The sequence below is a fragment of the Macrosteles quadrilineatus genome, unplaced genomic scaffold (genome assembly GCF_028750875.1).
Source record: "Macrosteles quadrilineatus isolate MER2022 unplaced genomic scaffold, UCM_ALF_1.0 Scaffold_9__3_contigs__length_116548681, whole genome shotgun sequence".
Lineage (NCBI taxonomy): Eukaryota > Metazoa > Arthropoda > Insecta > Hemiptera > Cicadellidae > Macrosteles > Macrosteles quadrilineatus.
In genome coordinates, this window is record NW_026542602.1 from 57,508,595 (window position 1) to 57,536,227 (window position 27,633).

Below are 27,633 nucleotides of genomic sequence, written 5' to 3' on the forward strand. Positions count from 1 at the left end.
CCATAGGCAATTGGCTGGTCCGTGTAGATGGGATGTCTACTTTAGTATCCAAAATTCAATGTTAGCTATAAATATTACTTTATAGAATGTGATCAATTTAACGCTTCGGGTATCTACAGAACAAATTGGAACGATTGTGATAGCTTTTACATTGCAAACACTGTATACATTGTTAAACTTATTAAAAACCACATATGTGTCCATTAGTCCTTATAGAAAATTATGGGAACCGGAGTTTTGCCAACGGGTGTCAGGTAGATGGGGGGGATGCCTTCGGCCACCTCTTGGTGCGGAGATTTGCCAACGGTGGTGGTGGGAGAAAGAGTGTGACGTCCGGAAGGAGAGCGATTGTCAGGGTTGTCTACGCTTGGCAGTTATGCGCTTGTCGCAGTGGGTTAGGTTAGGTTAGGTTAGGTTAGGTTAGGTTAGGTTAGGTTAGGTTAAAAATTCAATACATTTCCTTTCACAGTCAGAGGTGCATAACTGCATTACATACTTTGAACACAAGTCAGCATCCTGCCTGGTTTGTCCACCCCTAGCAGAAGCCACCCTCACGGTCACGTGTAATCTCTCTCCCCCTCCCCCTCTCGCGCAACCCACAACCGTTGGCAAAACTCCGCAGTATGTGGAATTCATGGATGGGGACCCTTTCTACCTGATACCCGTTGGCAAAACTCCTACACTCGAAAATTATTGCCTGGAACTTCCGGTAGCAATTATGATATAAGTGGGGACGAGGTTCTTGTGATTTGCCTATCAGGTCTGATGAAAATGATCTGAGGAGTGTCCAATCAAAATCGATCACCACTAACCATCTATTATATATGTGTTTAACATCTATGAGTCAACAGTATACAGTAGGTGCATATGCTTCAAGTGGTATTGGACATATTTTATGTACTTTCAGTAAATAAAAATTATCTCTTACAGACTTACAACAGAGTGACTCCGGACTATTCACATGCACAGCGAGTACAAACACTGGAGAGAGTTCTTGGACAGCGATAGTGGTTGTCGACCCCCAGATGGAGATACAGAATGAAACTTTGGACCTCACGCCACCCCCTGCAGCTCCTGCGGTCCCACAGATTGTCAACAGTACGCAGAATAGTCTGACAGTTGTGTGGAAACCTGCTGATTCTGCGCATATCAGTGGATACACAGTGCAGTACTACAGTCCAGATCTACAGACCGGCTGGGTTACAGTAGCTAAGGGGTGGAATTCTACCATGCTCAAGGTGTGATCTTGGTTTTTAAATTTTTGATTTTATGTTTTTCCTCTAATGATACTACATTAGAGTGTTTAACATTAGTGTGGAACATTAGTGTTTAAAGTGAGTCGGTGGCTCAGTCGGTAGCGTCGCGGACTTCGGGCCCAAGACAGCGATGTCGTGGGTTCGGATCCTGGTCACTGCCGATAACATTTTATCAGTACAGTTCACCTTTGTACTGTACCGGCTCACTCCTTGCTTTGCTGCAAACGATCCACGCACGGGCGCTTAGTCTATGTGGACGGGCAAATGCAAGGTTAAAAGAGGCCGCCAACCTCTTTAAAGAAAAAAAAAAAAAAATTGATTTTAATCATAGCGAATGGGTTTCAAGTAGTTTAGTTTTGTCCAGTTTATAAGAGGGTGATTCATCATTTACAATTTGTTTCTTTTTATACTCTACCTATTTTTTCAGCCACATAAGTTAAAACTATCTAATTTATAAACTGTTGATTCTCGGATATGGTACCAAAGAGTGTGGAACACAATTTGTAAAATCCACCTTCATAGTTACATAAAGGAAAATCATTCAAATGTCATCAAACTTGAACACAATAAATTAAAACGAGATTTCAAATTGTACAATAGGATATGAAGTCTACTTGCACTATCCACTGTTTTTCTTCATAAGTTCATTTCATTTCATTCGTGGACTTTCATTATCCTGGACAACTTGAATCCTTCATTTGTTTAAAAATTTGGATTTACTGTGTGTGGCTATAATTGTATAAGTGGGTTTCAACTCAATCTAATTAAATTCAATTCAATTTGTTTGTTAACGGCATAAACCAGTTTACAATATGGACTTAAATTAGTACAAGCATTTTACAATTGACAAGATAACAGTTATAAAATTAGCAACAAGCAACTACATTACAAACAAACAACTTTAAAAATTATTTACAATCTAGAGATACAAATCTGAGCAACATAGAAGAGTGATATGAAGGGTCAAAACAAAAACAAAATGAGAAGAACACAAAACTGCCTAAAGTAATGAGCCAATCTATTACTTGACTTAACAATGAAACAACAACAAAATCTGTTGGCATTAATAAGACAAGACAATGTGACTAGCAATGATAACAATAAATAAGTGGTGGTATATAAAATATTAAGTTGGGTTTAAATGTGGTAAAATTTAAAATGTGAAAATAAACTTGTGATACAGTAGCAATCTTTTGATAGGTATCTGACCTGAGACCAGATACAGGCTACATGTTTGTGGTGAGAGCCGAGATCGGAGATGTGTTGTCATTGCCGAGCGAGTTCTCTACCGTAACTCGGACATTGAGCTCAGACAACTCGCCTCAACTGCAACTCGCCAGAACTCAGCTGTCTGCCAAACCCAGAGTTTTGCTCAAGCACATTCAGGCTGTCAGCTCCACTGCCATCACTCTTATTTGGCAGGTGAGAGTTAAGAGTTAAATACATTGAATTGCAAAAATTCTAAATTTAGGAACCTAAGACCCAATTAGTTAGATTGTGATTCTGTTTGGAGTTTTTGTCCTATAAGGATCTGAAACAACTTTGAAGCATAATACTCACTTACATTCTTACTGAAGTTGCCAATTGTTTGAGTACTTGGCCTCATCAACAAAGCCTCTACAGTGGGTATCGTCCATGCTATCCTCCACATAAACCTGGTTGCACCATATCTTGGTTGAACCCATTAAGCTCGTCTTCTGTGTTCAAGAAATATTCAAGAATTACTTTTAAGGGAATTTCATCAGGAAGAAGCTGTTATATACTGTTGAGTTAGCTCTTTTCTTTCCTAAAAAACCAACGTAACCTTTGGCTTTAAATCTTTCAGGAGTCAGGATCTTAAATCTTTTTAGGGGGTGGATTAATCGTGTATGATCTTCCAAATTCTATCATCGAAAGTTGGACTGAAAATCATCCTAAGGACCTTTGAATACAAAAACAATAGCTTTCCTCATGAAGGATATAACGCTATAAACAACCCTTCTCCATCAACAACATTGTAAATGTATCTATAATTATTTTCAACTCATATGAGATTATTCATGATCATTGATCCTAATACCTAAATAATTGACAAAAGTACCTTAAAAATTTTCAAACTACCTGTTCCAGATTCCTGACCCCCAGTTTGTAGAAGGTTTGTACATCAGGTATAGAGACGAAACAAGAGGTTCGCAGGAATTCCAAGTATCGACTCTGCTGAACACAGATGCCACGACTCACACACTGACGAGACTGCGCAAATACTCCTTCTACCAGGTGTTCATCGTGCCTTTCTACAGGTCTGTGCAGGGGTTCCCCTCTAACTCTATGGAGGTGCAAACCATGGAGGATGGTAAGTTTTATGGTGTAGCAGAATGATCGTAGTGATCGTTTAGCAATCAGAAAGATTTTTTAACGTAAAAGTAGTTTTTTGATGGTTCCTAACTGACCTGGCTGCAGTCTTTGATTGTGTTGGGCTTTTAATGGTCCTGGCTAAAGAAACAAAGATTAGACAATTTGACTCATCTCGCCTCCTTTTCATTGGTTAAAATGCTTCTTTGTAGAGTACAAAGATGTTATGTTTATCATCTTATAATGGTGGTATACAAAAATTGTTGAGTCAAAAAAATGATAAATGAGAAAAATAAATTAATGCAGTACAAATTTTGAAAAGTCTTAAGTAAACACCGTACCAAATAGTGTAATGTCAAATCTATGTCTGTTATAGCATTGAAAAATAGGAAAACCATATAAGACATACGACATACACTTATTGACTTGAATAAAAGTATGCAACAAAATCGTACTCCACTCCTCTAATAAATCTATATATTTAATACACAGTTGTAACACTGTTTTCTCAGTAATTACTGGACCGATCTACAAGATTTATGTCTTAAATTTTAAAGGGGATAGTGTGTAGATTTGCCGAACTTCCTTAGAATTTACATTTTTTGTAAGGGCTACGACCTACAGCCCTTTAAAGGTCGAGTCAATACAATTCTTATTGAAAAATATAATACACAGTTTATAAATTATTCGTCAGCTGTTTAATGTTTGTCAGACATTTGTTATTATTTTTATAACCTCACTTTCAGTATGCAATTATTAAACTTGGAGTTTCTGTTTATGAACACACAATTTTGATCAAGGAAAGTGTATTTGTTAACTTATTTTTACAATGTTTTAGTTTTCCTGCAAAGTGATCTGAAGGAAAGTGGTAATTGAGTTTAAGTTTGAGTGTGGAATGTGAAATAATACCCATAGTAGGGAACGTAAACTTATTGTTTTGATCAATATAATTTATTCTCTACGGCCACCAGAATAATCATGGGGAAAATGTAAAGAACCATCGAACTAAAAAGGTAAAGAGCAGTGTTGGTGTTATGTGCTCTGGAAGTCCCTACAAAAAATACCAACTCTTTTTAATTGGGGTCGTTAGATTGGATTTGTCACTACTTCAAATCTATGAATTTCGAGTCAGAACAGACTAACTGGGACACAAAAATGTTTTAGTTTTCCTGCAAAGTGATCTGAAGGAAAGTGGTAATTGAGTTTAAGTTTGAGTATGGAATGTGAAATAATACCCATATAGTAGGGGACGGAAACTTATTGTTTTGATCAATATAATTTATTCTCTATAGCCACCAGCACAATCATAGGGAAATCCGCTTGCAAGTTGTACAGATAATTGCTAATGATTGGTAAACATACAAACATTTTATCGTAAGTGATTAATCTTACTCAAGACCAGTGTTCGACGTCAAATTTTACCTTCTCGAGATGGCGAGTACGCTGGGATATTTGGAACTACAATTTATCAGTGAACTATAGGCATACTCTAACTATATTTGTTCGAGTAGGCCTACACAGGGAAGTTGCTTGAGAAACTGTGACTTACGATTTCGGTTCTGGCGAAGAAGTATCTGACTTGATATTTAATGGCAATGTTGACTTGGGTCATTATAGCGTTATAAAACCTTATCATTAACCCCATGATGTGAAAAGTACGAAAAGAAAAAGAAAAGGTAATCATTAACTGGGCGTAAAGAGACATACAGATCAAAAAAAAACATGTAGAGAACCATCGAGCTAAAAAGGTAAAGAGCAGTGATGGTGTTAAATGTGCTCTGAAAGTCCCTTCTAAAAAATACCATTTTTTTTTTTAATTGGGGTCGTTAGATTTGATTTGTCAGTACTGCAAATCTATGAATTTTGAGTCAGAACAGACTAACTGGGACACAAATATTTTTTCCTTATGTTGTCACAAGGGGAAGGTAAAATGAACTCCTTATCAACATTTTGAGTTTATGGAAAATCTTATCAACAGCGACTATAAAAAAAGTATTAAGGGTCAAAAGAGACAAAAACTATTTGAGTAAAATATAATACAAATCTGCATTTGAAATGGCCAGTTTTAAGTCTCAATTGAATCAACATCTTTCTGGCAATGGTAGTCTACATAGTTTTAAAATCCACGACTCCTTTTCCATCAAATTGGGCCGTTAATACCCTCTAACATTGAACAAAGTATGCCCAACTTTATATATACGACGTAAACACAGCTTTTACTCACAGTATGGGTCAAAGATTCGTGAAATGTGACCGACTGCTGATGCGTGATTTACATGTAGGCTAAGTGACTATCTTTATTCCATACAACAAATGTAATGAAAAAACGACGAATATAGGAATATGCTTGAGCAAATTATCTAAATATCATAAATAGCTGCTTATTAGGTTATCAGCATTGCCCAGTTCGTATACTACCTATTTATTTTTCAAATGAAACTCGAATTAATATTAAACATCCATTTGGTTAAAATAATATATCGGTTTGATTAACATAAAATAGTTTATACAGGCAAACTATCAGTTCTATTTCATGTAAAAAATTAAACAACCCCTAAATAAAATACAAAGATAAACAGTATTTGTTAATTATTATTTCTTTTATTGCTGACAATATTCCCGTGGCGGAGCACGGGCGGTTAACTAGTGAATTTAAAACAAAGGATTAAAAACTATACGAACATTATTCTCTACAATTTCTTCCTACTGTTCTAAGTTATTTCCCCATACATACATGTATGGTTACATATGTAAAAACATTACTGTATTTTGTTATTTTGACAAGCCCCTATTTGGTTTTATTTTGATGGTGTATTGTTTGACAGTTCCGTCAGCTCCGCCGGAACACCTAGAGATTGCCTGGGTCAATATTTCCTCTGCCTTCATACACTGGTCTCCCCCTCCGCTACAACACTGCAACGGTCATCTATTGGGATACGAGGTATACACACTGATGTTAGGGTAGCTTCACTTGTCCATAATAGCTCAACAGCTGATTGCAAAACATACATTAAGCACAAAAAAGTGGTGGGAAAACTTCCCCTCAAACCCCCTAAATTTTGTGAACAGAGTTCTGGTACAGTAGTTGTGGATGAACATCAATCGATAGCTACCATTAAAATGTATGCTCAAATAGTGCAATCACAATCAAATTACCTAATATTTTTAGTGTGACCAAATTATCACTGTCTAAACTGTTTGCAGCTGATGGTTCAAAACAGCCACCATCGCCCTGTTAGGACTCTGCGACTGAATGCCTCAGCAATGTCAGTTCTGGTGAACAACTTGACTCAAGGACACATTTACACTGTTAGTCTCAAGGCGTTCACTCGGATTGGTCCGGGTCCTTCAGCACAGGTAACAAAACATCTGACTTCAAAGCTTACATAGGTAAGCAGTTTTTTTGTGCCACCTTGACAATCTAGAAGGAAGGCTCCAGCCCAGGAACTGTTTTGCACATACCTTTTGACTCCTTCTAGAGGGTTGCCCCATTATCACTTAGACATAAAATATTAAGATTTTGAAAAACAGATTGCAGCATTGTATTCAGCGTAAAAATTGAGTTTGAAACGATGGGTCACAACCCCACCTTTACATTTGAAAATAATATTTTGTATCCAATATGGCGGATCCAAGATGGCGGGCGAAACTTTATACCCAATCAAAATGAAATACTCACTACTCTACAATGATCTGACGTGGTCCGGAGTTGATATCTTAAGAAATGTAGAAAAAAGTAGGGGGGAGGAACTCATTTAAAACTCACCCTGTATAAAGTTGTTACAAGTAGATTGTTTACAGGTGCAGAGTCTTCGTGGCCCTGACGCCTACCGCAGCCTTGTAACTCCGCAGCTTTGGCTGGTGTTGACTGCGGCTGTTGCTGCGGTTGTGTTGGTGACTGTGTTGGTTGCTGCGTTCTACCTCCGCAGACGCACAAAGCAGATATCCCACCTCTCAGGTAATTCATCTTAGAGAAGAAGTTGTAGAGGTAATTTGCATGTTTACATTTGACTAAATAAACAGTACAATAGAAAACAGCGTTGACTATTTGATACTGAACTAGACATTTTATTTAAAAGGGCCAGCTGAAAGTTATCTTCTGAAATTGAACATATTGCACTTACATAAAATTTTACATATTCATGGTGTTCATTAATATAGATTACTATTTTCTTCCTAAAATTTGAAGTAGGGGTCTCCAACCTCTTAACCAATCAAACCTCCAACACAATTAACCATTTTAAAAGTTTCATCAGGAACACATCAGTCCTGTGCGAAATCATGTGCCACTTCAAAATTAATTGTTACAAATCGTCAATGTGTTATTTGCACAAACTCAATACACAATTTGATGCTATCTCTTTTACCTTCAAATTTATTCCCAGCGGTAAACGTCTCCGACCTCCCTCGGCTGGGTCTGATGGGAGGAGTCAAGGAGGCTCTGTGGATAGAAGTTCCTCATGAACATCCTCGCAAGCATGTCACCTTGGAGGGTAGTGACTACGCGGAAGTCGACACACAACATCTCAGTAGCTTCTACGGAGGGAGAGACGTGTGTAGTCCGACACCTTACGCAACGACCATCCTTGTGCCGAACAACAGACAGGACAGCTGCAGTGTGAGTGACAGGATACTTCTGTATTTTGTGTCTATCTATGCCTTTAGTAGTTAAAACATTTCTTTGTGATGGAACAGTCCAAGCTCTTGTCTTCCTAAATCTAATGATGACCTGTGGTTATACTGCAATGTAAATCGATAGCCCAGTGACATTAATTGACATAGACAACAAAGAAGTAAGGTATAGAGGAAACTTGCTTATGAGACGATTGTATGCATTCTGCTTTACGTTGAGCCTGAAATATACTTGTGACGAGCAAGGAAGAGCCAGAGCCGCAAGTACTGTGCAGAAATTCCTATTGCACAGGACACAGGGTTCTTTTTCACCGTGAGCATTTTAGTACATGATGGCGAGAGGGGTTGTGTTGGACCTTGTCCTGACACCAGCAACTAGTGCTAGACACCACTTAAGTGTACCATTGAATGTTTCCTCTGTGCCTTACTACTTTGTGCATTTGGAATCGAACCAGGGACTCTCAAATATGAAGGAGAGCTCTTTTACCAGACAATTGTCAGGTTTACTTTTTGTTAGAGAGATTGTTTCCAATCATATTAATTTCCCATCACGATTATAGTGACAGTTCTTACATTTACAGAGATCTGGAATCTGATTTGAAATATATTTTTGCCTTAACTTTTAAATGTAGGTATAGAATAACCTTCTTTTGAAATCCAGGGAAACTTTTTATATTAAAACTTGTGTTTAACAACCAAGTTTTAAGTCACTTGTATTGATCCGACAGGAGACGGGACCTCTCATAGTCCCTGTGTCAAGCTCCTCATCCGGGACTAAGACATCCACATCCGGGGACTCTTGGCTGAGACAGGAGCAGAACAAGTCCACATTGGAGATCCGAGGTAAGGGGAACTCAACCAATCGCTTACCTCAGAATAAGCCACAAACTTTCCATTGACGATCTCCCTACTTTCAAGAACCTTAAATATTGAATTTATTTAATTGCCTCATGGAAAAATTACTCATGAACTCAGGAGGTAAATAAACAGGGTAATAATTTAAACATTTTTGTAGTTGACACTTATAAAAAGTTGTATATAAAATATAGTTCAGATGATTTAACACACTTTCTGATCTATTTTGTCAATGTTCATTTCCTAATAAGTACAAAGTTCTAATGCCCAATTTTTTTAGAACCTTATGTTCTTAAGTAATAACAAGCACAGCACATGCGTGGAATGAAATAGTTAATATTTATGAATTTGCAGAGGCAGAAAAGCGGTGTCAGCAGTGTACAGTGAAGGAGACCTCGACTAACTGGACAGCCTTTCTACCCCCTCCTCCTCAACACCCTCCCCCTCCAAGACCACAGGTAAGTGATGAACTTAAAAGGAAAATAAATAAACGGTATCAGCAACAATTAGGTAAACAAATAAATGATACATACTTTTTCCCATTTTATCTTGACAGTAAAATTGAACACCATACTAGTTTTATAAGCAAGAAACTTCCGTCAAAACCTTCATAATTTTTTAAATTGAAAATTGATATTCATTTGAATAGTATCAACATACAAGAGTTCAGGATTAGAGGAGTAGTCTGTAGCTGTATATTTTGATAATATTTTACGAGGGAAATCATAAAAACTGCAATGTCTTTTGGACCTTAGATTTTTACAGCATTAAGTTGGTTTGTGTCATTTTGTTCAGGGTTAAAAGGGTTCTAACATACTAAATTCCAATTAAAATCGTTAGACCCGGTTATGTATAAATCAGATTTTTCTTTTGTTGTTTAGTAATTTATAAGAAAATCCTCATTCAAAATAAAAGTTAAAAAAAACTCCTGGAGATACCAAAAATTCACTCAATTTGTATCTAAATCGGGCCACAGGTGTTGTATGAAGCTGTTGTTTTTTTTTTGTTTTTTTTTAACTGCTAGGTTATGATTTCTCCAATGTTCCAGGGTATATGCGGAGGCAGTCCACCAATGTCCAAGAAGAGTCTTGGCACTTGCAGCCATCACTCGAGAGACAGTAACCTTGGCTTAGCTCTCTACGCTCAGTGCTGGCAGGCCAATCAGGTATACCAATTTGAAAAGATTACAAACCTTGACATACATTTGTAAAATATACAGAGTGTCCTCTTACCATAAGCAAATACAAAAAATTAGGAATACGTTTTACGGGTCAAAACATGTTTTCTCAAAAAAATGCTGCAAGATATCCAACTCCTTTAACTTTCCCCCATATGCATAGTATGTGGAGAAACTTGTTTACGTCAAAACATTTGAGTTTGTATTAAGGGTGGAAATATGGTACTTGAATAAATGAGTCTAGATTATTTTCTGTTTTCAGTCCTAGGCTTCCACACTGAATGATATGGTTGTATTTTGTTGGTACACCAGTGCAAAATAATTGTTTTATATGTGCATTTACAAACAGTTCCAAACAAAATATTTACCATTTAAGAAACTAATTCTTTATAATATGTTTAAAGGCACCCAGTTTCCCTTCCGGCTACCACACAGGCAGCAGCAACAACAGTTCCTGCAAATGCCACCAGAATGCTCCTGTGTGTCGGAGTCAATCTCAGGACAATTCCCTCGCTAGCAGACATCACGACCACATCCACAGGTCAGTAAAACTTTACCGTTTTAGTTACTACAGTAAAACCTCAACAACGAATTTCTCATGAAGATTATTATCAAAATAAGACTCTATGAAGGTTGACTCGAGTTTTGCAATTACATTAGGAGTTATATAAAATCAAGAATCCTTGAAAATTACACTATTCATCAAAATTTACTTCTTCTTTGATTCAAGGGTCTTGTTATCCAGGTTCCACTGTATATTATGCGGATCAGTTAAGTGACTATATGCAGCTGACTCAGGCAGTGAATGATTGCCCTTTACCGGTGGCGTATCCAGGGGGGGGGGGTTTAGGGGTTTGAACCCCCCTCCCCCCTAGAACTTAAACGGTCTTTTTTTACAATTAAATTTTTTCCTACAATTTAAAAAATGCAAGTTTACAGGTCTAATTTTCAACAATTTTCCTGGGGAGGGACACGATCAACACGTCCCTATGCAGCAGACAGAAATAACATTTCAATAACTATCTTTAGCTGATCTATAAGGATGATAAATCTATTAGGCACTGCAATTAATCTAAGTTATTGGTATTTGAAATAATATCACTGAGATATTATCTCGGTATGATGTGTATTTGTGGAATTTTATGAATAAATGAACATTTTTGCATGTGTTCCAGGCACGAACACAACCACTGTCCTTGCTGTTGTCAGATGACTGATAAAAATACTCACAGACACATTCCAACTGGTGAGTTTATGAGGTATCTTAAATCATCCAAAACTATTTACAAGCTGAGTAAGATATTATAGAAATCAAAAGCTTTTAGAAGCCCTGGATATGTTAATCAAATAAACCTGGCTTGTTAAAGTGGTGATTGAAAAATGGCTGGTTCACTACTGAGAACATCCAAACACAATTTGTCGAGCAATTGAAGAAAGAATGTGTCAGGCTGATACCTTTTATTTTGTTGGTTGCAGTATCTGGAGACAGAGCATGGGAGGAGGCCAGCTACAGCAGTGTTAGTTGTTCCTGCAGCGAAGACACAACTTCATGTTCCTACTGCCAAAACAAAGCTCAAGATTGTGATGCACACTGATATTATGTTTTGGGTAAATAATTAACACTTGAGTAGAATAGTGACAGCAATTCTTTCAAGCATATTAATATAGTTAATCGTAAAACTAAATTTGGTGAAACACCTTATAGATAGACCATAAGTTTACCTTATAGTTGGTACCATAGAGCTGGGTATCCTAAATGGTCATAGTGCTCACCCATTAATCAAAAGGTCACCAGTTATGGTTCAGGCAGAAGATCTGGTTGGGTCAAGGCAAAGGGGTTGGTTTATGAAAACATGTTTGTATTGCTACTCACTCACCCCCAGCACTGCCAATAACCGGTACCCATATGTTTTAGTTTGAATAGTAGCGACCCGTCCGCTCGCACAGAAGTTTTGGCCGAACTGTAAATCGTGAGAAAAGTCAGTAGCCTTTAGATGGTTCAAAATTAAGCCCAGCTATCCTTGATCAATGGGATTTTAATAAATATACTGACTAGTGAAATGACTAATGAAACAGCTGGTCTTAGCATAGACAAATAGAATTAAATATAGACCGACAGCAGTGCTGCGTTTAACATACGTTCTGGCGTCCACCGCTGGGAGCACTGTGTAGTTGCTGCGCATGAGATACGAATCTACACGGCGCTCCCAGCGGTGGACGCCAGAACTTATGTAACTGCAGCACTGATGTCGGTCTATATATAATTATATATTTGTCCATGGTTTTAGTCAGTAACAAAGATCATGTCATGTCACTCCATTCTACACTCACCTCTTGCTATCATATTCAGCTTAATATATGCACCTAAGTGTGTGTCGCTGTCTCAAAGAATTCAATTCAACCCAATGTATCCTTAAAGAATTTTACACGGTTAACCATAATGTAAACTTATAGAATTAGTTATAATTTTTCTCCAAACTGGAAACACTAATCGATTTTTCACTTTTAATACACTTTGCTGATTATAACAATGAGTCAAGTTTTTTTTTATTCTTATTAATCATATTTTTTATCTTTCAGATCCTGTACATTCTTGACAAGATGGTGATCCTCTCGCGGCCATGTCAGAAACCTCAGAAATCAACACAATCTAGTTAAGACTGTATAAACTGTTGTATACGTCATGTAATTGCCGATAGTCTGTGATAATAACCTATGTAAGTGTTAACAAATTTGTAGTTTAATGTTTGTTTGCATATATTTGTACTTTTATTTATTAAAATATTGTGGATGAATGACAATTTCTTTGCCCAGTTGTTCTCATTCAAGTGCTGCTTGTAAGTGCAAAGTTGTGTCATATTTTTAGGTTTGTTTATAGAGTGTATTTGTTTGATGTCTTTCTACCTTTTTCCTCATTCAACAGTCCATTTTTAGTCATATACTATATTGCCCACATTGCTTTAAACTAAGGACAGTTAGTTGAGTCTATATTTGGCATTAACAAGTGTTTCAGTTTTTATTTTATTTTTCCATACATTACATGGAGAAATTATTGGTTTTTTTTTTAGTTTGAGTTTTGAGTGAAATATCCTCTTCAAAGTTATGTCTATAAGTTTTATGTACAGAGCCAGAATCTAAACCTCTATAAGCTTTTCCAATTATTTTTTTTTATTCTATTATTTTTTTTTTTTTTTTTTGTAGTTGTGATTTCTTCATAAAACCCATGTACATTAACAGAAGAATGTACTGTAGTTTTTAAAAAAACAGCTCTAACAGTTTTGTTGAAATTTTTTATATAGGTAGTACTTTCAACTAAATGAATAATAGCCTGCTAGCTGTAAACACTATGCTGCAAAACTTATACATAGCTTTTTTTGTTATTTTGCAATTAAAAAAAAATTCATAGTTACTCCCACCACTCATTTAATTTTTTTCCTTACAAAAGTAGTAGGACAATAAATAATTATTAACATCAGGCTAATGGGAGAAAATGAGTCAGATTGCTGATACAGTTTTATTTTATCAATATAAAAACTTTTGTCTCCAAATAAAGTTCAAGTAATCTCTCACGGTTAAATACCAGTTTGAAAATCAATTTTATCATTGTTTCGTTAATTATTTGTAAAATTATTTTGAATTGAGCTGCAGCAACTCTGTTAAATAGTGTCCTATCCATAAGTCAATGATATTGTTAAATTTGGTAACCAGGATGATCTTTAAAATAACACCAATTCAATTCTAAATAACAAGTATAAGCACTAACAATGGTTCCTTGTCAATACTTTACAGAAACCAGATAAAACTAAATAGGTACTCCAGGTAAAGCTAATCTGCATACTAAGCTATTTGCTAAGCTAGTTGCATTATTAATAGGTGCAAAATAAAAAGGAAATGACTTATGATCCAACCACTACACATTGGCTATGTGACAATTTAGATTTGCTGCTACAAGGATCATAATACCAAAATGTTTTTGATAAAATGTTAGTCAACACAAATAAGCTATAATAATAGAATGAAATTATAATTTCATTCTCCATTATGAAAGTATGGAAGAGGGAAGACACACACTGGTGTATGCCAGGACTTAAAGCCAATGGTTTCAGATGAGTGGTTTAGAGAGAAGAGAGAAGGGTAAGTTGGAGAATGGAGACTGCACAAATTTATCTGTATTATCTTATTAATGCCTCATTCTTGAAAAAGCTAGAAATATATGACTTGTTTCTTCTGGGAAGAAGAGATTGTATTAATGTGTCCCCTTAAAGATTCTTCAATGTGAGGTGTCCTAAGGTACTAGGGGGATTTCATTAAAAGCACATGGTTTGACAGCTGACAGCACCAAGTGCTATTTTACCGAATTAAAGACATGAATTAGAATAAAAATGAAACTATGACAAATTACAAGTTTGTTAACAATAAGCTGGAACTTTGGTGATATAACCAGAGAACCCACAGGAAATCTGTTAAATTTACAGAGAAAACTCATAGATTTGTACTACACCGACACGCCCAGAGGCAATGGTAGTCTCAGGATTCAATTCCGGGGCGGGGCCTTTCTTCCAGCAAAATTGTAAGACTAAAAACTTTTAAAAACTACCAAAAATCAGGACCAACCCTCGTGGAGGGGGGGGCCACCCCCCCCCCCTTCTTGGACCGCTACTGCCAGGGGGCGTATTTTAAACAAGAAAGTGAGTACTGTATTAAAATATGTAATATGAGATACCTAGCTTTTTTTATTGGGCTACTTCTCCTTTTCGCTATGATATAACCATAGACTAACCAACACAAGTAGACTTCTCATCCCATTGTAAATTTTGAAGCACGTTTTTCGTGTCTAGTTCATGTACGTGACACAAAGGCGCTAGTGTCGATGAAACTTTGTTTCCATTATTTTAGGGTTAATTTCTTGATTTGTGCTTTACTGTTTGGTTATATAACTAGGGGACAAGTTATTGTTTATGATTAGATCGTATTATTTGGTTAAACGAGGTTTTAAATGGCTGTAATAACGGGAAACAATTTGTAAACAAAACACGACCTCTACATAAACCGTACATGAACTAACAATAAAATTGTCTTCAGCTGTTCCATAAGGATGAGAAATCTACTAAGGGAGTATGTTTTATCTATGATATAACTGAGATCGATTATCAGCTGTTTATTTATAGCCAGGACCATTGATTAAAAACTCAGCTCGGGTCGTCGTTTTACGCCCACTCTACTACTCTGGGGATCGTATTGTACTGAAATTGGGGTGCAGTTTTCTTCTTCTTTCAGTTTGTTGGTTCGTTTGTTTGTTGTCTGCTCTTGCTGTCAAAAATGCTCTAGTGCTCTTCTACCATTTTAATAATTAATTGATATTAATTGCTAGTAAGTATGAGCTTATTTACGATTGCATTGGCTTCCAAAGAAAAGTACAACATGTTTATATTCTAGCAAATGTATCCTTAATGAAATCCGACTTAGGGTTATTTGATTAAGGTTAGGTCAGTGTTATTGATGACATAATTTAGCCGGCTTATATAGGTTAGGTAGGTAGACATATTTTATCGGGGTTAAATATTGCTTGATTTGGGTTCAGCTTAATATTTATTATGACTTTAAACCTGAACATTTGCCATTTGTATTTTTTGAATTGACCAAATCATCGTTCTGAGGGTCTCTAAATCTTGTTCTCTAAATAGATTTTCCCATGGTTAGCCGGCCAATTAAAAGAGCTAGGCTAGGCTAAGTTTTTTTTAGAAAGGTTGGGGGGCCTCTTTTAAGTTGCCGGTAACCTTGCATATTTGACAGTCCTTATTCCTTGGGCCTGTGTGTGGAACGTAACTTATCCATATCCAGCAAAGCAAGGGGTGAGCTGGTACAATACAAGGATTTAACTGTACTAATAAAGGTAGTAGCAAGTACTAGGATCCTTAAACCCACGACATTGCTGACCTTGCCCGAAGTCTTAGGTGCTAGGTCTACCAATTGAGCCTCTCATGATTCAAAGTGTCAGTCCAATCCTAAAACAGCTTGAATAATTTTTCTTGTTTCAAAACTAAACCCAGCTATTGGGTAAATTATTCGGTCTAACAAACCAGCTGATCATAGTTATTACAAGGCTATGACTTTTATCCCTTCCATTCTATACCCATTTTTTCCTTAATTTTGTACCCTGATGTGTCAGAATTTTAAGCTCATTTAAGTTATAAGCTAGGCTATTATAACACATAGACTAAACTCTACAGTATACTATTTTGTTCGCAACACAACCAGCCTTATGAGTAACCTACGTAATAAAAGTTGCAAAACTTTGAAACCTCAGTCTTGATCGTTTACAGCATTGTAGCAATATGAAGAAGTTTTCCACGAGACGTTACCGACAGACCGTCACCGCCCACCACCGCACCGTGCAGAACGCATCATACCATGCATAGCCGAACTGTTTGTGGGAAATTGTTATCTCTATCACTGTCGCTGTCAAAACGTATCGTTTGTAGGTTAAATTTAAATTAATTTAACTGTCATAGGCCTACTTAACCTAACCAAACTTGCTGATAATGAAAATATCGAATGAAGGTTTACTAATAACAAAAATAGTTCTGTTCACAAAATAAAATTATAAATGTCTCAAAATCAATTATATATTTTTTAAATTATAAAATTAAACTATCATTACCTAACTAAACCTACCAAAATGGCTGATAATGAAAAAACATCGAGTCAAAAAGTTAATGCCTCCGGTGGGTTTCGAACCGGTTACCTTTGAACTATCAGCCCGGTGCGCTATCCACTACACCACCAAGACCTATGGCTGTACAACGTATTGTTGCGGTAATGGTGTTCGCTCGAGCAGTGGTGGTGGGCGGTGGCGGTCTGTCGGCAAGGGTTTCTAAGTTTTCCAACTTCTAAAGTTATGGCACCTTGCAAGAGGCATTCTTTATCTTACTGTACTGTACTACTGTTAAGGAAAAAAAGGTAAAATATTTATAGGGTTGGTCTATACGACAATTGGCTCTGCATCTTTATAGTCTTCCAAACTGTAATAGTTTATTCAATTTTTGTTTCTACTTCAGTGTTTTGTTTTGTGTTGCAGGAACTGTAAACTTAACCTCGGCTAACGAGTCATGGGGCTCCTAACTGACCCTACTGGACATGGAAGGCCTACCCAGTTTGTGGTCAAGTATCACAATTTTCTGTGTGTTATTCTGTACTTGTCATCTATTATATGGTTCTGTATGTTAGCCAACAACAACTTCAATGCAGGTCAGTAATAATAAATTTTAACCCAAGTAGCTTAGGTTAACTTATATATTTCAATAATTCTTTGAACTTAACCTGTAAAAGGTATGTAGCTAACTAATTAGTAGTAGTTTAATGTACTAATGTACGTCTTAAAACCTAACGTCTTAACCTATGCAGTGCTCGATTTGTAAAAAACTAGGTACCAGAACTGTAACGTATTAAATGTGATGTGATTAGTGGTTTGTACAATTTTTTAAATAGTTAGGTTAGGCAGTTTATTTAATTAGCTAAATATAGGGTTAGAATATAAGGTCACTCGAGAATGTGGTTAGTTTCCTTGCCTCCCAACATAATGTAGTTAAACACACCAACAATAGAGAAAGTCCAATCTTAAAAAAAAACTGTTATTTCAGCGACATATTTCTCTGAGAATGCGCTACTGCCTGGGCTAGTTAAGGGAGAGTTTGACCTTGATGGGGAAGCGAAGGTGATGCAGGAAGAGTTGGAGGCCGAGGCACAAAGATACCCCGAGTCTCTACCCGTCCCGTGGCTTGTGGCCAAGATGACTCGGCTAAGTCTAGATACCTACACGCACAACTTTACTCTCCACTACCCTCTCAGCAACGGCCTGGTAAGTAGGCCTATGTGGACTTTACATTCACATTACTTCAGGCTAGGTTTAGAGGGTTGCGGCAATATGCCATGGATAAAATTCATTGGTGATCGGTAGGACTTGAACCCAGGACCTTGTGGCCCGAAATCCCACTTTCTACCAATATACCAGCTTGCTTTTAAGCTTATAAAGAGTATTTTAGCCTGGGTTTTGGATTAAAAATTAGACATTATGACTTTTAACTGTTAGAATATCTCTAAAGTAAAAGCTCGGCTCTGCTTAATTTTTTACTGGCTTGATGGTCAATTATTTGAGCACTTTGTCCAGGCTTGGTTTGAAAATAATGTTGCTCGCGTCTCTAATAAAAATACGCCTTTTATTAAATTGAGTGTCCAATGAGGATTACATAATAAGCCTTATTTAAGAAGTTCATAAGTTGACTTTTCCTAGCTTTACTACTGGGGGTTAAATGTAGGCCTAGTAGGCCTACTATTTTTATTAATGTAACGTTTTCAGAATCCAACACACTGAGTCCCACAAAAATAGCCTTTGTTTCAGAAATTCACCGGCAAGAATGTGTACGGCATCCTGCGTGCACCGCGCAGTGCCAGTACTGAAGCTATAGTTCTGACAGTGCCGTACCGTCCCCCGTCCAGTGCACACTTGCCCACGGCACCTGGTCTGGCACTCATGTTGGCCCTGGCACAATTCTTCCGCAGACAGAAGTATTGGGCTAAGGACATCATCTTCTTGGTGACTGAACACGAGCAGCTCGGCATTCAAGCTTGGTTGGAAGCTTATCACGACACTCCTTCCACGGGTAATTATATTATGTAAAAATGCTGTGAAAGAGGATTTGAAACAGGAAAACATAGCTGGAAAAAAATTAAATATCAACCATTGTTTTTAATTAGCCTGTACACCAATGTGATGAAGAGAAGCAGAATAGGGTAAATACACGCTAGTTCGGACCGTTCCGGTTACTGAGTGTCTTAAAAAAACAGCCGTTTTTGCAAGGATTGCAATTGATGTGAAATTTCTGCAATAATGTGTTGACATTAATTAATTGTCCTCAAGTAATTCTCAAGTATGTTTCCCATTCAAGGAGTGTTGGAGCATGGTTCGCTATTGGGCAGAGGTGGAGCGATACAAGCCGCCCTCAACTTGGAACTTCACGCTTCTCGAGTTGGCTACATTGACGTCAAACTCTCTGGTCTCAACGGACAGTTGCCCAACCTGGATCTGGTGAACCTGGTACATCGAATGTGCTCTAAGGAGGGGGTTAGACACACATTTTACAATAAGGTAGGGAGTTTAAAGTTTATTGTTGGTGATTTTGGTTGTTAAAAGATTTGTTAACATTTTCCTAATATATAAATCAAGAGTTGCAATGTTTTGGTACATACAATGTTATTCAATCAGGCAAATAAAATTCTTTTAGTATGCAGGTTTGCTGGGGCAAGGGTATTATTTTATATAGGTCCAATAAAGGGGAGTTTTAAGTAATACGTATATTGTACAATTTTTTTACTGCTCAACAGACCTTTCTCAGTAATTTTTCCCCAAATCATGCTAAACCGCCTTTAAGGGTTAAAACTCAAAAATTCATTTAGGCCTACAATCAGCCTGTATAGCTTTGTAATACAGCCTTTTATTTTAACTTTTAGTAAAGTATTTGTGTTTTGACAGGAGAAGAACACTGACAGGGACCCAGTGAGAGCCTGGATGAGTTCCCTAGGTACTCTCAGCTCCATGGTGTTGACTCAGGCCACCTCAGTCCCGGATGGCAACCATGGGCTCTTTCACAGGTAAGAAACTCTGCTTTTTTATGGTTGAGAGATAGCTAATTTTATTCTAGCTACTTTAACGTTGTGGCTTTTAGTAGCACCCTGGATTTAGTCCATGAGCCTTAGTGGTCGTATTGTTTACATTTAGTAATCAGAAAGCCGCTAGGTCCGATCCTGAGTAGAGTAAAAATCTTTTTAATGGTTCAAAACTGGTCCTAAGGTCCTTGATCATTGAGCTTTTAATAAACCCTGGCTAAGGAACCTGCTGGTCTTAGTCAGTAACAAAGTTGTCATTTATTCAACAGTCGTCGTTCACTCATCTTTGTTTGAAATTGTTCACCCAAGTGTGTAGGCATCGTAATAATCAAATAAAATCTACTGCAATCAAATTTTAAGGTTTGGTGATTCCAACAACTGTAGAGAACACTAATTTCTTTTATGTTCTTAACTCCATAGTCGCCTTTACTAGGGATTTCTTCATTTCCTGGGATAAAGTTAAACAGTCCAACCAAAAGTGTTCTGTTCTCACAAAATTGGTCTGTTCTTTTTTACTAAGCCCATTTAGGAATTTTAAGGGTTCTTCCTCATTCATGAAACTTTGCACGACAAGTACTTTGTTCTTTAATACTTCAGAGGCTAATTTTTAAATTTGAAAATTACAAGATCAGCATTTACTTAGCAATTCCAGAATTTGTCTTTATTCAATTCAATTAAAATTATGAAGTATAATATATGTTAACGTATTTGTACTTTTCACAGGTTTGGAATCGAGGCTGTCACTTTAGAGGGGTTTGAGAAGACTGGAAAAGGAAGTCCTGCCACGATGTATCAGCTGGGAAGGTATGTAAAAAATAATTGTCAAAATATTTGTTCATAGACTAGATATTACATTGAAGAAGAAGAAATAGACATATAATTGAAATGTCATCTCCACAAAAAGATTTCACTACGAGGTGGTAGAAATAAAATAAACCGCTGTTGTTCTACTACTTCCGTTATTGTAGTAGTAACGGAAGTAGTAGAACAACAGCGGTATCCAATTCAATTTTTACAAGTAATACATCAAATTAATGTATAGAGTGCTCGAAGGACTTCTCCGCAGTCTCAACAACCTCCTGGAGAGATTCCACCAGTCCTTCTTCTTCTACTTGCTGCCAGACACGGATCGCTACGTTAGTATCGGAGTGTATCAACCGTGTGTCGTCACTCTGGCAGCTGCTCTGTTTCTCAAAGCCTTCACATTCTGGCTGCTGTTGAAGAAACCCCCAACATCATCCTCGGAAACTCCCGCTCCGGTGCTATTTGTCCCAGCAGACGAGGGGGTGAGTTGTGTATGCATTTGGTTTCTCTATATTTTGTCGTTTGGTTACACATTGTCTTCCAAGTTAACGTTTGTTATATAAGTAAAACTAAAACAAAGACGCCCAATGGGGGATTTCAAAAACACTAAATAAAAAATCAGGCTTTGAAAGGCTTAGTAGGTCAATGTGGCCAATAAAATTAAGCGTAGTTTATTTTTATATCGTTGTATCCGATCACAAATAAATTATGTAATACGTAATACACTAACAAACAAAAAAGGATCAGGGTTTTATCTCGACCCGCTGCTACAACTGGGTCTTTGTAGGTAGTATGTCTTGGTGTGCATTGACTTCTAAATTCTTAAGTAGACCTATATCTATATGGTTAGCTGTAGCCAAGTTTGTATTAAATACAAAATTACTATAGTTGAAGGAGGTACTTACACTTACAGTGTTTGCTTTGACCGTATAGGCTTAAAATTATTTTTTCTCCTTTTTTTGTCATTGGATAGTCGACGTGACATAAAAGGTGTTTTGGAGTAGGCCTACAATAAGTTGTTCCTAATTTGTCTTGAATTAATAAGTTTTTGCACTCGGGAGAAATCAGTACTATATATCAGTGCACTCTGTCGGTGGCTCGAAAACGTTCATTTGTATTCCACAACTGGCTACAACATGGGAATGAAATGTCTAGTTCTATACATAGCCAATGCCCAAAGTCAAAGGTTACCAACTTTTACATTGTGTTGTTGACGTACAAGAAGCTGAACATTGTGTACGTAGGTGCGGCTGTACTAGTCACTCATACTGTAGGAGTTACGTTACTCTCCAGTGGTCCGTGGTTCACAGCTGTACTGAACTCACTTGCCACTGAAGATGCTTTGTTCTAACTTTTACATTGTGTTGTAGACGTACAAGAAGCTGAACATTGTGTACGTAGGTGCGGCTGTACTAGTCACTCATACTGTAGGAGTTACGTTACTCTCCAGTGGTCCGTGGTTCACAGCTGTACTGAACTCACTTGCCACTGAAGATGCTTTGTTCTAACTTTTACATTGTGTTGTAGACATACAAGAAGCTGAACATTGTGTACGTAGGTGCGGCTGTACTAGTCACTCATACTGTAGGAGTTACGTTACTCTCCAGTGGTCCGTGGTTCACAGCTGTACTGAACTCACTTGCCACTGAAGATGCTTTGTTCTAACTTTTACATTGTGTTGTAGACGTACAAGAAGCTGAACATTGTGTACGTAGGTGCGGCCGTACTAGTCACTCATACTGTAGGAGTTACGTTACTCTCCAGTGGTCCGTGGTTCACAGCTGTACTGAACTCGCTTGCCACTGAAGATGCTTTGTTCTACGGCTTCCTGGGTGTTGCTCTACTCACCGTCTTGTTGCCTCCCATCATCAATGTTTTGTTAGTATACTTTTACTGAAATGTAGTTCGGAGTTGAATATGTGTTTGTATAGTAGAACTACTTTTGAGTTCGTTTCATGTCAGGTTTTTGTCGTGGTTAAACACAAAAAATTATGTTCAATCAATTATATAGAGTGTCAGGGCTTAAAGCTACAGTTAGAAAAATACAGAAATAAATAATATTTACTGACCAAGAACACTTTGAAAAAGAAAATAAAAATTCATTTGGTAGTCAAACTGAAAACTAAAAATTAGTTTTGCATTTCAAAATTGCTCTGTTACAACTTGCGCTTTCTTTAGGAAGAGGATGGTTGCTCAAAACAGTCTAGTGCTCTAAAAACTGTAATCCTAATGCAGAATAAATTTTAGGCTAAAGATTGGAAATTGATCTCCATAACATTTTGCCCATATTCCTTAATTTATCATTTCATTGTTGTTTTTCAAAATTCTTATGTTTTACCACGATCCCTTTGGAATTAAAGTAAAATTTACTTAGTTTGCTGGTTTACTGCTAAAGAAGAATTTTACTGTTATGTTTAGTTTAAGTTTACCTTGTAGGGTATACAAACTAATAGGGGTTGGCGGGTTTACGATATTTTTGGGTCAGATTGGGTCAACAGTTGTCCGAGGGATCGATTTGTGCCAAAAATAATTATCAGATCAAGCCGAGTGTTTATTTCCGCGATCAAAAAAGCATCTGCGAAGTATTGCGATCAAAATATGTAGATTTTTTCATGTATATGGATGATTTACTCAATTTCCCCGACATCAGAGGGTCGAAATTGTTAACTTGATTCAAATTTTAAATGTCAAACTTGCAGATTGCTACAAATTATTTAATTAACAAATGGTTTTGTCTTCTAACATCTCTGCATGATATTCAGTAAATTTAAACATTAATAATGTGATATTCTGTTCAAAGATAATTCAATTAATCCTTATATTTCAGCATTGGTAAAGAACGTAACCTGATCCTACTCAACATCATGGCCCTGTTAGAGCTAGCCACACTCCTAGTGGCTGTGTCTCTCACTAACTTCTCCTTGGCTCTGATCACAGGACTACTCTACCTTCCACCTACATTGTGGGTTAACTACTCCAGCATCAGGTACAGCCAATATAGCATATACAGAGTAACCTGATCCTACTCAACATCATGGCCCTGTTAGAGCTAGCCACACTCCTAGTGGCTGTGTCCCTCACTAACTTCTCCTTGGCTCTGATCACAGGACTACTATACCTTCCACCTACATTGTGGGTTAACTACTCCAGCATCAGGTATAGTCAATACCTATAGCATATACAGAGTAACCTGATCCTACTCAACATCGTGGCCCTGTTAGAGCTAGCCACACTCCTAGTGGCTGTGTCCCTCACTAACTTCTCCTTGGCTCTGATCACAGGACTACTATACCTTCCACCTACATTGTGGGTCAACTACTCCAGCATCAGGTATAGTCAATATAGCATATACAGAGTAACCTGATCCTACTCAACATCGTGGCCCTGTTAGAGCTAGCCACACTCCTAGTGGCTGTGTCCCTCACTAACTTCTCCTTGGCTCTGATCACAGGACTACTATACCTTCCACCTACATTGTGGGTCAACTACTCCAGCATCAGGTACAGTCAATATAGCATATACAGGGTTACCTGATCCTACTCAACATCATGGCCCTGTTAGAGCTAGCCACACTCCTAGTGGCTGTGTCTCTCACTAACTTCTCCTTGGCTCTGATCACAGGACTACTATACCTTCCACCTACATTGTGGGTCAACTACTCCAGCATCAGGTATAGTCAATATAGCATATACAGAGTAACCTGATCCTACTCAACATCATGGCCCTGTTAGAGCTAGCCACACTCCTAGTGGCTGTGTCTCTCACTAACTTCTCCTTGGCTCTGATCACAGGACTACTGTACCTTCCACCTACATTGTGGGTTAACTACTCCAGCATCAGGTGAAATATTTAGGAGTTAACCAATTAAAGATATTAGTGAGCTCAAAGGCAAAGGCATATGCTAATGAGAGAGTTTGATTTATCTGTCTATCTATATATATAAAATCCAATGTATGTTTGTTTGTATGCATGTTTGTTTGTATGTATATTTGTTTGTTTGTCCTTTATGGACTCCAAAACCGCTCGACAGATTGTAATGAAAATTTCAGGCATTATTAAGCATTATTCAAGGATGGTTTGTGTGAAGTTTGGTGCAGATCCGTCAAAAGGGCTCCGCCCCAGTGGCTCTGGAGTTTCCCATGTTAACCTTATGAGTACTCATATTTAAATGGAATTAAAGAATCTTAACAGCTGGTTCAACTAAGCAATTTGATTCTGTGATGTTCAATAGCAGTAATTTTACCAACAGGGTGCTGCACGATTATTTTTTTTTTTTTTTTTTATGACAACAGCTAATTTGCAACCGAAAGGTGAGTGAGCGTAGCGAACGAACATCAACCTGGAGGCGAGTTAGCGTAGCGAACGAGCTAACCTGAAAACAGTGAGCGCAGCGAACGAGCTCCAACCTAAAGGTGAGTGTGCGTAGCGAACAAACTTCAACCGGGACCTGATTGAGCCATGCGAATACTTATGAAGTTAAACGGGGCAAAGCCCGTGGGTTCAGCTAGTATAATATAAAGATACCTATCCCAATAATTTGACAGCTTCTTTTGGTAGTAGCTGATGAAAACTTTGCATACTTAGAAACATCCATATAGTCTTCTAGGGTCACTAAAAGGATATTTTACTAAAAAATCGTAAACATTAGTTTGACTTACATTTCTTTTACCCTCGCCTTTGTTACAGATGGCTGAAGAAGCTTGTGTGGCTTGTGTACCACCCTCTGGCTATGTTGTGGTGGGTTGTATTGGCCAGCACTTCCGTCACCTTCCCGGAGTCAACAGGTTGGGACTTGTTGGGACGAGCGTTCAGCGCGACTAAACACGCACTGACACTCTCCTGCGTTGACAACCTGGTCTATGGAAACGTCATCTTCCCTATTGGGTAAATTTTGTTCTATTCATGAACCTTGATATTTTTCTATTATTAACGATTATGTTTTTTAAAGTTTTTTTTTCAACATTATCAGCATTTGTATTTTCATTATCATTTACTGGTGATTAGAAAATCATTAGTTGGCAGCCAAGTGATAAATAGTGGATGGGTTATAGTTAAGAATGGCTGAAAATAACTTAAGAATATCTTTCTGCTTAGAGAGTATTTTTAATATCCAGCGGGATAGAAATGTTTTCATATTACTTTCAAGAAAGAGTTTCAGGTTTACTTTTTTGAGTTTAGATAAAAAAAATACACTTCTTTACCTCCCAAATCGATTCAAAACTAAATAATTGTTAGGCTATGTGTTATGTTAAGGTATTTAAGTAAGGAGTCAGTCTGAAATTGTTAAGGAAATAATTTAGTTAAAAAAAAACTCATTTATGGTAAACGAATAAAAACTTTCAAGATTGTTAAAGAATTAAAATAAAGCATTCAGAGAAATGCAATTTTTACCAAAAAATATATTTATTTTTTCAGGATGGTATTCCTCTTGCCAGTTTGGATTCAAATTTGGCTTGTTTGTCTTTCAAAAGAAGAAGTACAAGAACCCAAGAAAGAGAAGACTGAATAATAACTTTTTGTATACTTAAACTAAAATATTATTTATTGATGTTTACATTAAATTTTGTATGTAGTGTGTACATATAATTATAAGATTAGTGATCAAATTAGTAATAGGCTACTTGACTCAATGAAAACACAGGTATGGGTATGTACTATAAACCATTTCATGTAGGCTAACATTTTAATAGTTTTGTCGTTCTATACTGGAAACATAGAATACCTGAAATACCTTATGAAGGTTTTCAAAACTTGCTGACTTGAAAGTATGTTTTAAGTGACAAAAAAATAAAAAAGACAAACTCACTTTTGCACATAAGCTATGTTTTTGTTGGACAGAAAATATAGAAAGCAAAATGGAGATAATTTTAAGTATGTATAAAACTTGTTTATATGCTATACCATTAGGTATTTATTTATGTAGTTTGTTAACCACTTATCATTTTACTGTAGGCCTAGTATTATTATCTATGCAACACTGTGCTTAAAAAATAAGTTTTGTGATATCAGCTTTTTTGTTTGTATTATGCAGCTCATGCTTTAGTACATTTTCATAGTGTTTAAGTACGGTAGTGATATATGAAGCAAAACCCCAACATTAAAGTTAAAAACACTTTTATTGCTTAAAAATTAAAAACTGAACAATATGATTAGGTCTTTGGGTAAGTAGTGGTAGTAAGTACTATTTTTCAATCAATATATTTCAGCCATTCTTTCATTTTAATATCAATCTATTTTCATTTCACTGACAAATATTTCCAGACAAAAGATTTTAAAGATCAGCAGAAGATTGGCATCCATTCCATACTGAGTATTCTGTAATTTATTTTACAAACTATCCAAGGACTAAAGTTGTAGCCTATGTGGTACAACTAAAAAGCTCAGTTGAGTTCTTATATTTCAAACTGTATTTCTTAAGCTGCATTCCATTCTTTATTTTTTTATCTTTTATGTATAATTTAATACACATAAGGTTAAAGATAGTTCAATAAAACATTTCAATCCATTATGTATTTAAACATTAATTTTTTACCAAAATTACTTGGTACGACTTTGTAATTAAAGAGCTTTCAATATAAGGTACATCTAATTTTTCTTCATATACTTCATAATTTGACCCTACAAGTCAACAGTGAATAAAACTATTGTTAGTCTGGTTTTCCTGAATTAAATCAAACTCGTCTTAACTAATTACTGTATTCGTAATTTTGTATCAATTTACATCAATACAGAACGTAAGGTCTGCTTTTAATCTGTGGCATTTTAGCTTTCTTTGTAGTCATTTCGGTCCAGTATAGGTGGTAGTCTTCTACTTCTCTTTCAAGATTTGCATCGTTTGACTTCAAAAAGAATTTCTCAGCTATAGGTCGAATGAAAAGGAAATAAAACAGTTCAAAAACACTCATAAAGCTGCAA

The 27,633-nt window shown here is 36.8% G+C and overlaps 3 protein-coding genes across 3 annotated transcripts in view; all 3 read left to right on the forward strand.

Moving 5' to 3' along the window:
• LOC129002694 (roundabout homolog 2-like) overlaps positions 1 to 13,046 on the forward strand; it is a 235,419-nt gene extending 222,373 nt beyond the window's left edge. The window contains exons 9-22 of the mRNA XM_054430690.1: positions 931 to 1,238; positions 2,457 to 2,678; positions 3,366 to 3,588; positions 6,413 to 6,528; positions 6,792 to 6,944; positions 7,389 to 7,545; positions 7,973 to 8,205; positions 8,948 to 9,062; positions 9,429 to 9,532; positions 10,123 to 10,239; positions 10,656 to 10,792; positions 11,427 to 11,497; positions 11,728 to 11,859; positions 12,832 to 13,046. Coding sequence (XP_054286665.1) covers positions 931 to 1,238; positions 2,457 to 2,678; positions 3,366 to 3,588; positions 6,413 to 6,528; positions 6,792 to 6,944; positions 7,389 to 7,545; positions 7,973 to 8,205; positions 8,948 to 9,062; positions 9,429 to 9,532; positions 10,123 to 10,239; positions 10,656 to 10,792; positions 11,427 to 11,497; positions 11,728 to 11,846 — 2,075 coding nt within the window. The 3' untranslated portion in view covers positions 11,847 to 11,859; positions 12,832 to 13,046. The remainder of the gene's footprint in view (positions 1 to 930; positions 1,239 to 2,456; positions 2,679 to 3,365; positions 3,589 to 6,412; positions 6,529 to 6,791; positions 6,945 to 7,388; positions 7,546 to 7,972; positions 8,206 to 8,947; positions 9,063 to 9,428; positions 9,533 to 10,122; positions 10,240 to 10,655; positions 10,793 to 11,426; positions 11,498 to 11,727; positions 11,860 to 12,831) is intronic.
• Positions 13,047 to 15,536: 2,490 nt separating this feature from the next.
• On the forward strand, positions 15,537 to 24,394 carry LOC129003472 (glycosylphosphatidylinositol anchor attachment 1 protein-like). Its single transcript, XM_054431766.1, has 12 exons — positions 15,537 to 15,621; positions 17,330 to 17,499; positions 17,892 to 18,109; positions 18,650 to 18,911; positions 19,197 to 19,396; positions 19,781 to 19,899; positions 20,638 to 20,718; positions 20,957 to 21,200; positions 22,403 to 22,596; positions 23,546 to 23,729; positions 23,894 to 24,048; positions 24,340 to 24,394. Exons 2-12 carry the CDS (start codon positions 17,361 to 17,363, stop codon positions 24,392 to 24,394), a joined length of 1,851 nt encoding a protein of 616 aa, XP_054287741.1. The 5' UTR covers positions 15,537 to 15,621; positions 17,330 to 17,360.
• On the forward strand, positions 24,395 to 26,279 carry LOC129004159 (uncharacterized). The gene is made up of 3 exons (XM_054432602.1): positions 24,395 to 24,558; positions 25,405 to 25,602; positions 26,134 to 26,279. Exons 1-3 carry the CDS (start codon positions 24,437 to 24,439, stop codon positions 26,225 to 26,227), a joined length of 414 nt encoding a protein of 137 aa, XP_054288577.1. The 5' UTR covers positions 24,395 to 24,436; the 3' UTR covers positions 26,228 to 26,279.
• Positions 26,280 to 27,633: the final 1,354 nt, after the last annotated feature.

Coding starts and splice junctions, on each gene's coding strand:
- LOC129003472 (XM_054431766.1), top strand. CDS start 17,361: ATGGGGCTCCTAACTGACCCTACTGGACATGGAAGGCCTACCCAGTTT. Junction 17,500..17,891: donor CAACAACAACTTCAATGCAG/GTCAGTAATAAT, acceptor CTGTTATTTCAG/CGACATATTTCTCTGAGAAT. Junction 20,719..20,956: donor ACGATGTATCAGCTGGGAAG/GTATGTAAAAAA, acceptor ATTAATGTATAG/AGTGCTCGAAGGACTTCTCC.
- LOC129004159 (XM_054432602.1), top strand. CDS start 24,437: ATGGCCCTGTTAGAGCTAGCCACACTCCTAGTGGCTGTGTCTCTCACT. Junction 24,559..25,404: donor GTTAACTACTCCAGCATCAG/GTGAAATATTTA, acceptor CCTTTGTTACAG/ATGGCTGAAGAAGCTTGTGT. Junction 25,603..26,133: donor AACGTCATCTTCCCTATTGG/GTAAATTTTGTT, acceptor TTATTTTTTCAG/GATGGTATTCCTCTTGCCAG.